Source organism: Puntigrus tetrazona, chromosome 8, assembly GCF_018831695.1.
Source record: "Puntigrus tetrazona isolate hp1 chromosome 8, ASM1883169v1, whole genome shotgun sequence".
Classification (NCBI taxonomy): domain Eukaryota; kingdom Metazoa; phylum Chordata; class Actinopteri; order Cypriniformes; family Cyprinidae; genus Puntigrus; species Puntigrus tetrazona.
In genome coordinates, this window is record NC_056706.1 from 18,608,237 (window position 1) to 18,624,047 (window position 15,811).

General features: G+C 40.6%; 2 protein-coding genes across 3 annotated transcripts; one reads left to right on the forward strand and one right to left on the reverse strand.

Moving 5' to 3' along the window:
- The first annotated feature begins 478 nt into the window (after positions 1 to 478).
- zgc:152830 (uncharacterized protein LOC767682 homolog) lies at positions 479 to 6,656 on the forward strand. Its single transcript, XM_043247762.1, has 16 exons — positions 479 to 611; positions 1,253 to 1,294; positions 2,275 to 2,365; positions 2,474 to 2,622; positions 2,777 to 2,885; positions 3,448 to 3,569; positions 3,668 to 3,767; positions 3,839 to 3,914; positions 4,005 to 4,090; positions 4,170 to 4,274; positions 4,356 to 4,431; positions 4,515 to 4,633; positions 5,107 to 5,190; positions 5,596 to 5,653; positions 5,732 to 5,913; positions 6,015 to 6,656. Exons 1-16 carry the CDS (start codon positions 601 to 603, stop codon positions 6,141 to 6,143), a joined length of 1,539 nt encoding a protein of 512 aa, XP_043103697.1. The 5' UTR covers positions 479 to 600; the 3' UTR covers positions 6,144 to 6,656.
- A 169-nt stretch (positions 6,657 to 6,825) lies between these two features.
- rnf10 (ring finger protein 10) lies at positions 6,826 to 15,697 on the reverse strand. 2 transcript variants are annotated; one of them, XM_043246955.1, is made up of 17 exons: positions 15,170 to 15,697; positions 13,420 to 13,610; positions 13,038 to 13,243; positions 12,840 to 12,930; positions 12,561 to 12,745; positions 11,634 to 11,770; positions 11,401 to 11,558; positions 10,681 to 10,815; positions 10,051 to 10,240; positions 9,822 to 9,955; positions 9,550 to 9,667; positions 9,166 to 9,267; positions 8,921 to 9,055; positions 8,756 to 8,847; positions 8,546 to 8,603; positions 8,241 to 8,405; positions 6,826 to 7,969 (listed from the first exon to the last, which is right to left on the reverse strand). In XM_043246955.1, the coding sequence occupies exons 1-17, from the start codon at positions 15,312 to 15,314 to the stop codon at positions 7,896 to 7,898; spliced, it is 2,316 nt and encodes a 771-aa protein (XP_043102890.1). In that variant the 5' UTR covers positions 15,315 to 15,697; the 3' UTR covers positions 6,826 to 7,895. The 2 variants fall into 2 exon arrangements, with proteins under 2 accessions (XP_043102890.1, XP_043102889.1); XM_043246954.1 differs by having other exon boundaries at positions 8,241 to 8,408.
- Positions 15,698 to 15,811: the final 114 nt, after the last annotated feature.

Below are 15,811 nucleotides of genomic sequence, written 5' to 3' on the forward strand. Positions count from 1 at the left end.
TTTTCATTGGATGCTTGAACCTGTTCGCGGATATTTTTGATGAAGTGTTCAGAAATGAAAACGAGGTATATAAAAATGTGTGTTCACGACCATTCATCAAAAACAACATACAAAACAAATACGGTTATAATACATAGTTTTAAAACTGGGTGATGTAAGTTAATTGTATTGTCTACTTAATGTAATAATATATTTAGGATCTAAATAAAACTAATAGTTTCGACAAATTTTAATATAAACGTAAAAATCCGGTTTGTAACGAACTGTTCAAAAGAACCGATTCGCAGACAGATTAGGACTTTTAATCTCCGTGACTTCCGGTTTTATTTTGTAGTTTAAGGGATCTTTCTTGACAAAGACGTAATCTGATTAGATGCACACATGTGTTAAAACACCTAAATGCGTTTTTTTAATCGCACATTTGAAATAGATCAATGCATCCGTTGCACGGTTTCTGTGCATTTTATTTAATTACAGGGATCGGGGAAAAACTACAGTTTCGCTCATCACGTGACTCCGGCGGTCACGTGACGTGTTTTCGAAATATCTCAGCTGACATCACGACTTCACTTCTGCGAGACGACAGGAGAATACGGCAGGATGTCTGGGAGGTAGAGGCGAAGTGTTTAGAAGTTTAAAATATCTTTTATTATCACTGCCATTGATTCCTGTGTCTATATCGAGTTTTTTGCGGTCGCTTGCATTAAGTCTGTGTGCGACTGCCACGGTTTTAAGTAATAATTGCTAAAAGCTAAATTGTGCAGTGCTCGCAGGCAGGGTCTCTGTTAAAATTGAACATGTTAAAATGATAAAATGTTGTTCTGTGGGGATTTTCTTTTAATCTATTATTGTATAGATGGTGTGTGATTCATCTCGTGATTTCTTATCCGCGGCACGATTAATAAAAAATCTCAGCAAAGCAGTTTCGGTTTTGCTGACATGACAACGACAAATAAATATTTCAGATTTGAGAAGTGTTTCAGTCTGCCGTGTCAGCAACGAGGAACTGTATTTGTTGAAGATGCAGTTTTTTGTGAGCGCCACACGTTGCGGAAAAAGATGTTTAAAATAGAAATAGCAGAACAGAGGTATTCGTGGTTCTTTAATCATAGATGCCAAACAACCCTCAGATTTTCATCAAACATTATCAGAAACAGAGAGAGCAGCTGCAGCGAGTCGAGCTAAACTTTAATCTTGAAAGCCATTCATGCTTGTAAAGGTTTTAATCTTCTCTGTCTTTGCTTCCTTCCAGTGTCCAGCCTCTCCAGTGTACCACTGACTGCAAGGACCAGAAGTTAGTGAACCTCAAGCTCAGACTAGTTCCCATCACAAGAGCTGTGACTTTAAATGACTTTTAATGTTACTCCTGTTACCTGAACTGCTGCTTTGCAATCAGCAACGCGTAGACTTTAGACTTTAGCCTGCTTCTGATAACCGAGGTGTAAAATTATAGTTTAACGTCTCAAGTGTGGTCCTGTGTAAACTGAACTGATACATTAGATATGTATTTTTCAGAGTTTTATAAATTAATTCTACTATAATATAAAAACTATATTAATTCTTTACAATAATAAAAAAGCAACAGTTTAATTTAATTTAATTAATATTTCAAATTAGCTTTTATTTTTATTTAGTGTTTTTATTTTTAGTTAACTTTTTAATGCTGTGTGTATATTTTTCATTTCAATGTAAAGTTTTTTTATTTCAACTGCTTCAAGATCTGAAATAAAATGTTGAAATTATTTTAAAATGCATGGAATAACTATATATATATATATATATATATATATATATATATAAAACATCAAACTTTAAGCTAATAGATTACTTTATTACAGCATATTAAAGTTGGACATTTGACTTTCTGTAAAAAAAAAAAAAATTTAATTTTGATACCACAAATAAATAGAATTATTTATCTGTTTTTTTGTTTGTTACATCTTATATTAATATTTTATTATATTTAATTCAATTAAAAATATTTATAATCATTTTTAATTTACAAATCTATTTAACAACAGCAGCACTGGCCGTATAAGTATTTTGTCTGAGAACAAGTACTAACTTCTTCCCCAATTTTGCTCCACAAGTAACTGCATGTGATATTTATGCACATTTTATATTAGAAAACAACAGTACGGATCAAGAAAATGTTTTTAAGCACTACCTTACTAGATGTACTAATGACTAACTGATTTATTGCATCTATTCAGCAGTTTGTGTAATTAGAGCAAAAGTCTACATTGCTGTTGTGTTTCTTCTTTTCTTTTCCAGTTTTGATGGCATAATCTTGATATGCCAGAGTTTTGAGCAGCTTCCCGATGAGCTGGAGTGTTTGAAAGCACCGTTGCAGGATTACAGCGCAGTGAGTTCATCACCACACACACACACACACACACACACACCAGACCAGCCTTGCTGTTGGCATGCGTGCTTGTGTTTAATTGCACACGTCCGTCTCTTTCTCGTTCAGGTGGACTGTTGCGTCGGTGAAGAGGTGGTGGTGGTTCGGGTTCCTGGACTCTCTGGAAACAGACTGGTGTTTGCCTGCACCGGTCCGGTGAATCGGGACTACGATGATGTCCGGCGCTTCAGTGACGCCGCAGCTAATGGCATTAAGAGGTGCCTGTGCAAACATGTGAACGATCAGCTGGCATCCGGTCAAAGCAACAGTGCCTTTTCTTCTCTTCGCGTTTAGGACACATTTCTCTCTTTAAAGAGGACTTTTCCTCATTCAGACGTTTTATTGTGTTGATCTGGATATTTTTGGTTGCAGGGCTCTGAAAGCTGGCATGCAGCGCCCTCTGTTGGTTTGTCCTCCACACAACAACTATGCAAAGAGCACCTTAGTGGCTGTCCTAGGAGCCCTGCATGTTCTCTACACGGTGAGACCTTATTGTTAATTAGCATTTTTAATTTTCACTTAAAAAAAAATCTAATATAAATAAATATATTTAATAAATAATATATACACCAGCTAAAATGTCATTCAGTGTAACAATTGTCAGGCATATTCAATCAAATTTGTTATTAAAATACTAATTGCACAATTATACAATAATTAGTTGTAATTTTACATAAAATTTGCCAATATCATAGGTTTTGCTCATTTGTCAGTAAGATTTTTTTTTTACTCATTTAAAGCAAAATAATAGGGAAAATACTCAATTTCCGTTTAAATATTTTAATATGTACAAGTGAAAATAAGCATGTTGTTTATATTTTTACATAAATATTGTGTTACACCGAATGACAGTGTAATGTTTATTTGAACCAAATTTCAACATTTTATTCTCCAAAAGCTTATATGAAACCTTAAAAGAAAAAAAAAATCCAGTACACACACACACACACACACACCCTTATATATATATGTGTGTGTGTGTGTATATATATATATATATATATCAGTAACAGCGTAACCTAGTTATTTTTCTTTGCCTTCAGCCTTTAGAGGTGAGGGAGCACAAGTCGTCCCCTCATAAAGTGGCTGTGCTGGGCGTCTGGGTGAAGAACCGGGCGCAGGGAGAAGCCATTACTGAGCTGGCCACTGCTCTGGAGAGCGGCAGGTAAGAGTCTGTGTGGTCAAATATTTCCATTTCAATATTTCGAGGTGCCCAAATTGTGCACAAAACTCTATAAAAAGGATACATTGTGAACGGTGCAGGTTTGTGTATCGTGACATCGGTGGCTCTGACCCGGAGCGGATGGCTGCCCCTCGGGTAGCGGAGTACGTTCAAGCTGTTTTCAAGGACACTCCTGTAACGGTGAGCCTCTACGTGAAAACCTCATCTCACCAAGTATTGACATGCTTCACTCATCTCCATGTCTTTGCCAGGTGACGGTAGTGAGTAACCTGAATACTCTGGAGAAAGAGTATCCCTGTTTGGCTGTGGTGAACCGCTGCGCTAACAGTAAGATATTTTACCTCGAACACTTATTTTCAATGCTGCCACTTTTCCAAAAAACGGAAGCGATAATTAAATCTGATGTTTGTGCATCAGCTGTGCCGCGTCACCAGGCCCGTGTGATCAAGCTGCTGTACTGTGGGGAAGGACCCATTCAAAAGACTCTCATGGTGGTGGGCAAGGTGGGTTTTAGGTCAGCTGTACTTGGACACCACGAATAGATGAGTTTCCGGCACATGTGAAGATTGTATGTTGTGGCAGGGCATTACGTATGACACCGGCGGAGCCGACATCAAGGCCGGGGGAATCATGGCTGGAATGCACAGAGATAAATGTGGATCTGCCGCCGTGGCCGGCTTCTTCCAGGTACTGATCACACGTGCAGCTGCTCTTTTAAATCGATGACAGTGTTAGAGTCTAATGTACATTCGTTTGTTTGTTTTTTAGATCTTGGCCAAACTAAAGCCCAAACACCTGAAGGTTGTGGGTGCAATGGCAATGGTGCGAAACAGCGTCGGATCTGGTGAGTGTTTCTTGTGCGTGTGGTGACCAGCTTTGGTGTCTTTTGTTAAATATGGGTCTTTTTTTTGTTTGTTTTTTTGGCAGACTGCTTTGTAGCTGACGAGTTGGTGGTGTCCCGTGCCGGTCGTAGAATCCGAGTTGGAAACACTGATGCTGAAGGAAGAATGGTCATGGTGGACTTGCTGTGTGAGATGAAGGAACAGGTACATGCACTTTAAAATAGCCTGCGTTACTATTTTAAGTTTTAAAGGTGCCCTGTCATGAAATAAGAATCACGTTGTTATAGGAAAATACTCTTGACAATACCAATAAAAATCAGGTTTTTATACTGTACAGACTGTATGTGTTATTGTCCTAAACCTATACCTTACAGAAAAATATTGGCAATTTCAGATTTTCAAAAAATTAAATCCTGTATGTTTTATAAGCTTGTTTCCTCATGGGGACCTAAAAAATGTGTAATGTGTTCAAAAAAATTATTTATTTATTTATTTATTTTAAATTATATTGGCTAATAGGTCTGCTAACATCTGCTAACAGGTCTAGCATCGCTGTTCCTCTAAAACCCTCTACCTCCCCCAGTTCTACCGCTGTATATATGCTACCAATACTAAAAAGTTATTTTAAATATGACTCCTTTTTTCGATGATCTAGAGTTCTTTGTGTGTTTCTCTAGGCATTGCAGGAAGTGTCTCCTCATCTCTTCACTATAGCCACTCTGACAGGACATGCTATCAGAGCCATGGGACCACATTATTCTGTAAGCACTTCAACAGCTTACTCCTACATCTCTTCTGTGGACTGAGAAAGGACAGTGTTTACTACACATCAGTGACACTTTAACCATGGTCTTAATCAGACCACAGGGCTCAGTTCTCAGTTCTATTATCATTTATACATTACACCCCTCTGGCAAACTATTTGCTGCCATGGTTTTCAGTACCATTGCTATGGCAACGATATTCAGATATATACCGCTTGCCTGACTCTATTCACTGGACTGTATCAACGAGTTTAAACTCCAATTTTCTCAGTAGGACTACAACAACTGCAATCTCATGTGTCTTGGACAAATGTCTGTAATGTCTGCAAATGTCTGTTATCCAACTAAGTGATTATATACAAAGTTGTTTGTGAATAAGCATGTTATTTGACGTCTCTGTAGATCATAATGGATAACGGCGCTGCTCACCGCTCAGGAAACGCTCTGCAGTGGCAGAAAGGTAAGAAGAGCGAAGAAGCGGTTGTTTTTGCTTCTATAGACGGAGCTTAATTCCGTGTAAAAACCTAATGTGTGGCAGCGGGAGAGATGCTGGGAGATCTGTTCGAGGTGTCCACCATTCGCCGAGAGGATTACGAGTTCCACAAAGGGAAGTCCGAGTATGAGGAGATCCTGCAGTCCAATAACCTGCCTTCGTCCGCCACACCTCGCGGACACCAGACACCCGCTGCCTTCCTCATTATGGCTTCGGGGCTGGATAAGGTAGACGAACACAAAATGGGTGTATTGTTAGTTTAGGATTCATGAAAAACGGCATCTTTGTAAAACTACATACATTTACCATCTACATGTTTGTCCCACAGCATGGAGTGGACTCGGACAAACCTCTTCCTTACTCCCATATTGACATCGCAGGATCCAGCGGCCCTTTCCCTGGTGTCCCAACAGGTGCCCCAATTCTTGCCATGGCAACAAAGTACATGGAGTTTTGAATGCACGTCCAATGATTTTTCTGATACTTCATTATTTCCGTCTACTGCCATTTCTCTATTAATGGTGTCATATCTGCTCCGTCTGACATGTGTATTCATGTAAAACTAGAGCAAATCATTATATTTGTTCCTTCTTATCCTTCCATTATAAACTGTCCATTTTTTGCTGCTCCATATTTACATAAATGCATCTCTTCACGTCCTTAAAAACCTTTACTCTCCTCTTACTCACACCCAAGATCATCTTATTTCTTTAGTACAGTCCAGGTTTTCAACAAGCATTTAACAAGGTTAAAGTGAATTAACAACCTAAGTGTTTTATTTTGGTTTTTACCCGGTAGCCTTACAGTTTCTCAGTTGATCTGACAGGAAAGAGGAGGTGGGGAATCTGAGCCAGTGATTGATATTGAATTTGCATCTGTGACTTTGTTTGGTAAAACAGCTTATTGTATAACTGCCCATTTTGTAGAAATGTGTAATGGAAAATCAATAAAATCATTTTGGAAAATAAAAGGAACGTGCTTTCTTTATCAGCTGGAAGTCGTTATGAATAAACGTCTGATTACTGAACAGAGTATGTGGGAAGTTTCATGAAATAATTAAAGTGCATCTAAAAATCCATTTCCATGTAAACGTTTAGAAAGAGGTAGAATTAAATCGGTTCTAAAGAAGAAAAACACAATGCCAGTGCATAATAATCCTTTATTCATTCAATTTAATCTATATGCAGGTTCTGTATCACAGGTTTCATCAGAAAAAAAAAAAAGAAAAATTAAACCCTCTAGAACAATATAGCCTTTCTCGGTCTTTACATATTTTCTTCACTGAAAACGTAGCAAGCAGTGGAGTCGGCTGGTCTCTGACACCTAACATCTGAACACTACTGAACATGAGCAGCTCTGAATCCGGTCTAAAAGTTGAAGGTTCTAACAAAGTCAAGTGCTTAAAAGACCCACTGAAATCTTCCAGCAGAACAGATGATTAATAATGTGTCTGATTGTGAAAGGCAGTTCTCAGGCTGGACAGATGATAACAGCTGGTAAGAGTTGAATACAGACTGAAGTCCACATCTAGAGCTCAGAATTGTTAATAAGCAGGAAGAAAAAAATCGTGTGGTGGCATGTAAACAAACAAGCAAGCAAGCAAGAACGTGTTACAATCAGCATAGTTTGTGTGTTCGTGTGCGCCTAACAGGAAGAACTCAAAATGCATAATCGCCACAGGTTCTTCGCTTTGTGCATTTTCCCCCCGCTGTTAGCATTGCTTCATTCGACTCGAAGCATGATGGTTGAAGTACGAAGGTTTTCGATATGATGGAGGGACAGGACATTTCTGCAGCTGGCTGACTGCTATCTCAGGACCCCCCAAAACATACCTGCAACCAGTAACCAACCACCGTGTCATGTTTTTTTTCCACCCATATTTTTTAATAGTGGTGTACCAGCTTTAAACTAGCACCATGTCAAATGAACCTGATCTATAGCTCATTAATTTCAGCATATGTCCCTTCTGTAAGAAACACTGGACAACTGTAGGTCTGATCTATAATACTGAGTCTGTGGTTTATACGATCTCTGCTGCTGCTGCTGCTGAACTTCCTGCAGGTCACTGAACGTCTAGAGAGGGTCTCATTTAACAGGGGCAAGGGGGGGAAAAGGAGGGAAACTGCATTTGAGGGACATAATCAAACCTAAGCATATAAGAGGAATAAGGCAGAAGGTAGGAACAGGAGTGAAGGGTGGACTTCAGTGTTTACTTGGTGTGAACCATAGAGGTGCTAAACAGAAGCTTCTGTTTTTTCTTCTTCTTCTTGCCCCCTTTCTCATCTATAAAATACAGAGAAGAACAGTCACACGGGTAACAAACATCATGGCAATCAACAAAAGCAATTTTTTAAAAAATCAGCTTTTATTTATCTAGTTTCAGAGTGTATTTTTTATATAATTAAAAAAATAAAAACAGCTGATGGACCCCATTGACTTCCACAGTATGAAAAAAAACCCCGAAGACATTCACAGAGAGACCACTCAAGGGTGGATAAATGACGACCTTTAATTGTTGGGTGAATTATCCTTTTTATATGAATGTTTTTCTCACCAGGGATTGGTAAAGCCTGCGCTGGAGTTGGATTTCCCTGGTCCAGCTGTGACAAAGCCCGTTCAAAAGCCTGACTGAAAGAGTTTTGGAAACTGGGTACAGGGACACGATCAGAGCCGTCACTCTCTCCATCACTGTCTGCCTGAGGAGGGGCCAGGAACATGTCTGCTGTGAAGGAACAAAATATATATAAAATCACTTGGGAAAATAAAAACTAAAACAAAACCACACACACATACACACTATTAAGAGAGACTAATAGAGTAGCCAGCAAGCCCACAGTAAAGTTATGACAAGACGCTCACTTTTCTTTGGGGTGGTTTTAGGCCCGGCATCCACACGGGCTTTTCCATCTTTCAGCATCTGTACACGTAAATACGGTACAATTACATACAACTCTCACCACCGATTAAGAATGGGTTTAAATTATTCACCACAGGAAGGCTACAAAGTTGATTATTACTTTGTTATAACCATGAAACAAAGCGCTTCAGGCAGAGAAATGACAGGCAAACCTGAGCGAAGGACATGCAGTGAGACTCATCCTCCACGCTGGCTACGCTCAGAGACGGACTGTGCTCACTCAGATTAGGAAACATCACTCCATCTGAAAGAGACACAGGCCATAAGCACAGGAGACTAATCACTGAAGGGCTGGTCCAGACAGTGTTGAGCGTCACCTGATGAAGGGCTACCGCACAGAGGAGACGGGGGACCCAGCAGGAGCTCTGGGAGCACCTGTGAGCCGCTCTGAGGAGGAGATCCAAAAGCTGGAAAGTGCTGGAGGTTCTCCAACCCAATGTGCACCTCTGGATCTGAAGAACAGACGAGAGAAAAAAATAAAATAATAAAAAAAAAAAACAAAAAAAAATCACACATGGTTTAAACACATCATGAAAGTAGACACAAGGGGAAGTTCTCTCACATTTTCCATGTTTCCTATTTTCCTCGATTTCAATTCTTTTCTCCCTTCTCTTTTCATCTCTTGCTTTCTTCTGCCTCAGGCGCTTTCGTTTCTCCAAGTCATCTGCCAGAAAAAGAAAAAAATTACTTTTCTTTTCGGTAGAACGGAACTAATACAAATCATTTATTTATTGTTTATCAATTATTTCTGTCAACAAACAACATGCTTGTGCAAAAATGCATTGAATTGATAAAAACACAATAGCACTGTTTTACTGTATGTTTGATTTAAAATGCAGCCTTTGTGAGCATAAAAGGCTCCGTAAATCTCTCTTCAAACTATGGTCTGTTGTTCCATGCGAGTTTCATGATGGGTTTGAATAGCTCAACATTTCGTTGCGTGCACCTGCAAAGCTGTCCAAGGTCTCTTTGGAGAGAACGGGCGGCTGAAGGTTGAGCTCACACAGGCTGAACTCACAGGTGAGCGGCAGGTGAGAGAGGTAACGATGCCGCCGGCGAATCTCCTACAAAACAAGATTATCCGATCAGTTTCTTCGCTAGGCATTACTGAACCGGTTCAAGACCTTGTACTTTTATCCGTCGGGCTTCAGTAGCGCTGTGACTTCAGAGACAGATAGCTCCATGGCAGTACCAGTACTTTGTGAGATGAACATGTACCTCGGTGACAGTCTGTCCATCAATCTCCACTACAGTAGCGGTGATGGTCTGGGGGCTGTTCTCCAGGCTCCCGTACTGTCTCAGAAGACAGCGTACGTTCACTGGGTGCAGAAACATCTGCTGGCCATCCTCGGCTACAGACACAAAAGGGAAAAATAAGTCTCGTACAAATACACACGTATATATTCTCACACACACTGTATGCTAACTAATAGATCCGAACACACACCTTGGTAGAAATAGTAATATGGGCCATGTTGAGCAGCCTGGCTGTTCTGAGGGGTCTCCTCTACAGGTTTCTCCCCCACAGCACCTTCGGGCATCTCTTCAGGAGCCTCAAGAACACTCCGAGCGGCCATCTCTTCCTCGTGAGCCTCCTGAAGCTCATCGTCAAACGCTGAGGCATACTGCAGGATGGGCTACGGCAGAACACAGGAAAAGTCGTGCACTGAGCTTTTGTTACAAAAATGTTTACAGAAAGCCTTTAATTTATAAGATAAATGAGGCATCTGGTCTGTTATGCAACAGGTCCAAGCCATTACTCTGCATTATAGACATTCTTTTATTAATGCATGTGCATCAGAAGTGAAGAAAGTAAATAAAGCATTCGAAAGAATCTCTGCAGAGACTAATCTGTAGCATGATGGAATTTCTGGAGAGATATGACATGCAGTTCACTCAATCAGGTGACCAGATCACAAGATCTCGGCATCTGTTTTTCATAAAACTGAAAGCTATAAACTTGCAACAGCACTGGACTAAAACCTATAGACGATGGGTGAAAACTATGAACGACAAAAACAACATACGTGGTGACAACTAATTGTATAACAACCTAAAAAAAAGGAGCAGCACCAACCTTCGGGTTTGTGAGGCTCTTGACCACGGTCACCTCTGGAGAGGAGTGTTCAGACAGAGACAGTTTCCTCATGTCCGCCCCATCAACTGCCCCATCATTTTTACAGCCTCCCTTCAAAAGACGCTCCTCACGCTCCTGTTCGTCCAGAGTCAGAGATATAATGTGAGGTTTTGTGTGTGCAGCGTTAGGAGTATAAAACAAAAAAACCTAACTGTAATATTGCTTTCCTCTTTTCATGTCATGCGTTTTTTAAATATTGTATTTTGGTTTTTTAAAATGGTTTATGAAGTAAACCATTCAGTTGTTCAAGTGGTCAACCCAGTATCTCATCATTTATAATGTAGCCGATGTAGACCAATGACAAAGTAAAAAAACTAAGCCATGCAACGCAAGCTAAAGTCACATTAAATGTCACAATCATTCAATTTTTAATTCCATAAAACGGTTTATGAAACGTTGCATGTAAATTAAATCAACCCAATTTCTCATTGTTTCTGTAATAAATTATACAATATACGAGTAACAATTCAGTGTTTTGGCAACCTTATTGTCAACGTCTAAACTATTTAAGCAACCTATACAAGCAGTATACATTTTTTTCAAAACAGTAGCATAACTGGTTTAGCTCGTTTCAGGCTTACGTGGTTTGTAACCCTGGAAAAAGAGTCAAGGCAGCTTGCCCTAACGAACAATCGTGTGCCTGCATGAATGTATAAGCACCTGCAGCTGCAGCAAGGCGCTCTGTATGAAACAGGCCTGCGGGTCGTCTTTCTCTTGGCTGAGCTGGGTTTGGAGAGCCACTCTCTCTTCAGCCAGCAAACCCAAAACCTGCTTCTGAGACGCCAGCAGCAGCTTAGAGTATGCGCGCAAATGCACATCTGCAACAAATGAAGGAAAGTGTTAAAAGATGATACACTCCAACCCCAAAAAGTCTCATGCAAACAATGTCCCACCTCCAAAATGAATGGGCTCTTCCACCTTCACCCACTGACAGCTGGGAAGAGCCACCAGCGATCCTTTCTCTCTCCGCATCAGACGCATAGTGATGACGTTACCGCTCACGTACTGACGCGTCTCCATTGCAACCACGCTGAAAGACGACAGGACGGGGTTCAGTGACACAGTGAGCAAACTGCAATGACTTGACCAAATTATGGTACTTGTATATACCAGAAGTTGATTTAAATAAAATAACAGATTTCTACATCATGATGTTAACCTTCATTTAAAGGGATAGTTCACCCGAAAATAAAAAAAAAGCTGTCATTAATTATCCACCATCATGTTGTTATAAACCTGTAACACTTTCATCTTCGGAAAACAAACTAATATTTATTAATGTTAATGAATTAATTACGAGGGATTTCTGAACCTACCCTACCTAGTCAGCAAAGGTTCCAACACGTTTACGTAGGGCTGGTCAACAACTCGAGAACAATAATTATTGCAATACAAATTTCCTCAATAAAATGATATGAAGAGTTAAATAAATGCTCGATATAACATGTATGCACCAAAAGCGTGGCTCATTTAAGCTATGCTACACAGACCATTTATTGTGAGCTCACTAAAGCAGATGCTTTCACTCGGTCACGCAAGCACTAAACAGCACTGTGAGATCCAGTGTCAAGCACTTAAAACTCGGGGGAGACAAAAAAAAAAAAAAGTATACTCTCTTAGCTTCTCTTAGCTTCGTAAAATTACGGTTGAACTGATGTCACATGTATTATGTCCTCGGAATTCATCTCAAATATCTTTGTGCTTTGAAGATAAACGTCTTACAGTTTTGGAACGACATGAGGGTGAATAATTGAGGACAGAACTGTAATTTGTGGGTGAACCGTTCTTTTAAAACAGAAATAGGTGTTTTTTGTACCAACCTCTTGAGATCAGCGCTGTGCACAGCCTCATAGCAAATGGGGCACTTGGACCAACTCTTCTCGCTCAGAGAGAGGTAGTGCAGCATGCATGGCCAGCAGTAGATGTGGCCGCAGCGCGTGATGTGGGCCGCCACGGGGGGATACAGGCAGATCGGACAAGACGGCACCTCGTGACTGTAGATGCGCTGTGTGGAACGAGAAAGAGCTCCATGAAGAACGAGCTGAGGTTTGTCAAAAAGGTATCAACAAGATATCTAAGGACATGTGAAGTCAACTGACCACTTGCTGCACACAGTCCCAGTCCACCAGAGTGTCTGGATCAGTGAAGTGGGCTTGATAGTCCTGATCATCAATTACCACAAACTGGCAACTGGTGGACAAACATAAAACATACGCATTTTTCTCATTTTATCAGACAAACACACCGTATTGTTGCACGTTATTTAATACTAATTAATACAAATTCTCTGTACTCACTTAGCCTGCAGAAAAAGCTCCTTGTTGAAGGGCTTGTGTTTGTGACCCCATTTGTTGCGGCGGCCCCAGCAGGAGTGTCCATCAGCTCCGGAGCCAAAATGGCCTCCTCGTGGCTCAAACGTGAAGTTGAGCAGGTGGTTCAGACTTATCTTTTTGGGTCCAGCAAACTGAGCCGGGCTAAACTCTGCCCGGCGGTTCTCTGCTACCTAATGACAGAATCCAACAGTTAATCCCGGTTAAACATGTCTGTTCTTCGCATTAAAGGCTAGTAGTTAATTCACCAGCATGAACAACCTTCACAAAACATACAATAAGGAAGCGTAAACGCAGCCTTTTACTGGAGCGCAAATGAATTATAATGCAAAGGTTTATTTAAAGGCACCTCTTCTCTTCTGCCACCACCAGCGAGTCCATACTGTCTCCCCCCTCCGCCACCTCTCTGAGGGGGTCTCTTGTCAAAATTCTTGCTTTTATGTGGCTGGGAACGGCGTGGGCCTGGAAAGCTCTCAGCCTTGGCAAAAGTGGGCTCACGTTTACGGCTATAGCGCTTTGAGCCCCCATTATTCTTACCGTCTAAAAAAAAAATGGGAGGAAAAAGAGAAATGTCAAAAAATATCAATATATTACTCCAAGCATAATTTAAGAAAAATACTGCATTTTAATTATTTTTTATGGAATACTCAGGAAGCTGAGTTGTTGTAGAACAAAACCCTAGTTCACTTTATTATTATTATTTTTGACAACATTCAGTCTTAGCTAATCAATCCCGTCACGTGCTGCTCTTAAAGCGTTTCAGAGAGGAGAACCTGATAAGAGCAGAGGGGTGTAAACACACCCGTCTTATCACCTTCCAGCAGAGACCACCGTCCTGTATGGTTCGCAAGTCCACATCAAAACACGATCAAAATGGAAACATAGACCCCACTGTTTTAGTTCTTATCTACTGTGATTTGATTCTGATATGCTGGAGGCTTTCCTGGGTCCATCCAAAAGCTAGAGGGCAACACAGCACTGAAGCTTTGCTTATAGTCACATGGCAGACAAGAATAGATCCTGACCATGATCCTCATGCATCTGATCCGCTGCTAAGAGGAGGGGAAAATGAACCCAAATATAAGTTTGCCCCTCGGATAGATTCTATTAGTTAGTCGGGAATTCAGTTTTGATATTGGTTTATCTGTATAGGAGTGTGACACACACACACACACACACACACACACACACACACACACACACGCGCGCAATATCTGTGTTATCAGAAAATTAATTTATATCGAGTGAATATTTGCATTTGCACAGACAGAATAGCCTGTTAAATAAATACATAAGCTGATCTCCGTGAAGCCAGTCTCAGAAAGTTGGAAGCATTTCCGAAAGCTATTTAAATGAAAATTATAAAACAAAATTATAAAAAGGCGCAAAAAGCACATGAAAGGTACGCTTAATGAGTACTAAATGAATTAATAAAAAGTTAAAAAATATATAAAACTGAATTTGCTTAGCCTACACATTTTAATTTTATTATTATATATACACATTATTATTATACATATTATATGCGATTCCACCTTTTTTTTTTTTAATTAGTGATACTGGTATTGAATTATACTTAATACCCGTTACATGTTTTAATGTCAATGAAACCAGTTCTGCCTTTTTCCAAGATCCTAAAGCTTTCAGCCAATATGTGTGTGTGTGTGTTTTCCTGGTGTCCACCCCACATAAACTCATTTTCTGATAGCAGCCTGTGTGTGTCACTCTCCTAAAAAGTTATAAAAAAAATAAACGTCACGTAGATAAAAGAAAACTAAATGCCCTGAAGTACAACCAACCAAGCATTTTCCTACAACAAACTTATTTGAATTTCATAAAACGTATTTATATATCATGTCACGTGCCGTTTATTGTATTATGGGTGACTTGAGCCATTTTTAATTTAGATTTATTTATATAAACACCCCTAAAAACGCGGCTATAAACCTTGATCGATATCGTTTAAGTTCCTGCACCGTTTCTTCAGGAAACGAGCCAATGGCTGGCCGTGCCTACGTCACCTCGGCAGACACAAACAAAACCACGCCGTGATCCCCAAAACCACTTTCCCCTCAAACTGTTCGACGCCGGTCCTCTACCTGTTTTGGTTTTAGAGTCTGTAGGAGTCGGGCCTGTAGAGCCGGAGCGGGGCGGGATCTTCGTGCTGCTGCTGTTGTTGGCGTTTGGGTTTTTCTCCATGTTGAGGCCGAACTCCGGGGAGAGAGCCTCCGAGCTCTCTAGCATTAAACGGGGAGAACAACGGGTCGCTGCGAATGCGGGTCAGGCGGCGAAGGCCCTTATTCATTGCTGTCAAACGCGGAGACCCCATTACGGCGACATCTTGACCACAAACCAACCGAGAGAAAAACAGAGAGACACAATCCAAATGTCTCAGTAAAAAAAACGCTGTGCGCTAACGCAAAAAAACAAGTGCCCAAAAAGCGGGGCCTCGCCCCTTGAAAAGCGCAGTTTTTCCTTGGCGTGGGAAGTGTTGCGCCCCACAAGGCGATAACCGCTCTCCGATAGAGGAAAACGGATGATTAAATGGGTTTTAACCCAAATTTTAGTCCAGCTAAATAATGTCAGACATATGGCGACGGGTCGCCAATCGGGAACCGTAAACACCCGGATGAGGGTTATAAGCCTCGCGGGGTTGGCGTACTGCGCATGCGCCGATTCAGCCCTTCCGATTGGTGCGTCTGCCTGCGAGATGTGGTGTAATGTACGCGTAATCTCGCATA

Excerpts from the sequence above, each read along its gene's own strand:
- zgc:152830 (XM_043247762.1), top strand. Across the intron at positions 4,432-4,514 it reads GCGAAACAGCGTCGGATCTG|ACTGCTTTGTAGCTGACGAG; the intron begins GTGAGTGTTTCT and ends TTTTTTTGGCAG. Across the intron at positions 5,914-6,014 it reads TGGCTTCGGGGCTGGATAAG|CATGGAGTGGACTCGGACAA; the intron begins GTAGACGAACAC and ends TTTGTCCCACAG.
- rnf10 (XM_043246954.1), bottom strand. The coding sequence starts at position 15,314 with ATGCTAGAGAGCTCGGAGGCTCTCTCCCCGGAGTTCGGCCTCAACATG. Across the intron at positions 10,816-11,400 it reads GCGCCTTGCTGCAGCTGCAG|GAGCGTGAGGAGCGTCTTTT; the intron begins GTGCTTATACAT and ends CTGGACGAACAG. Across the intron at positions 10,241-10,680 it reads AGAGCCTCACAAACCCGAAG|CCCATCCTGCAGTATGCCTC; the intron begins GTTGGTGCTGCT and ends GTTCTGCCGTAG.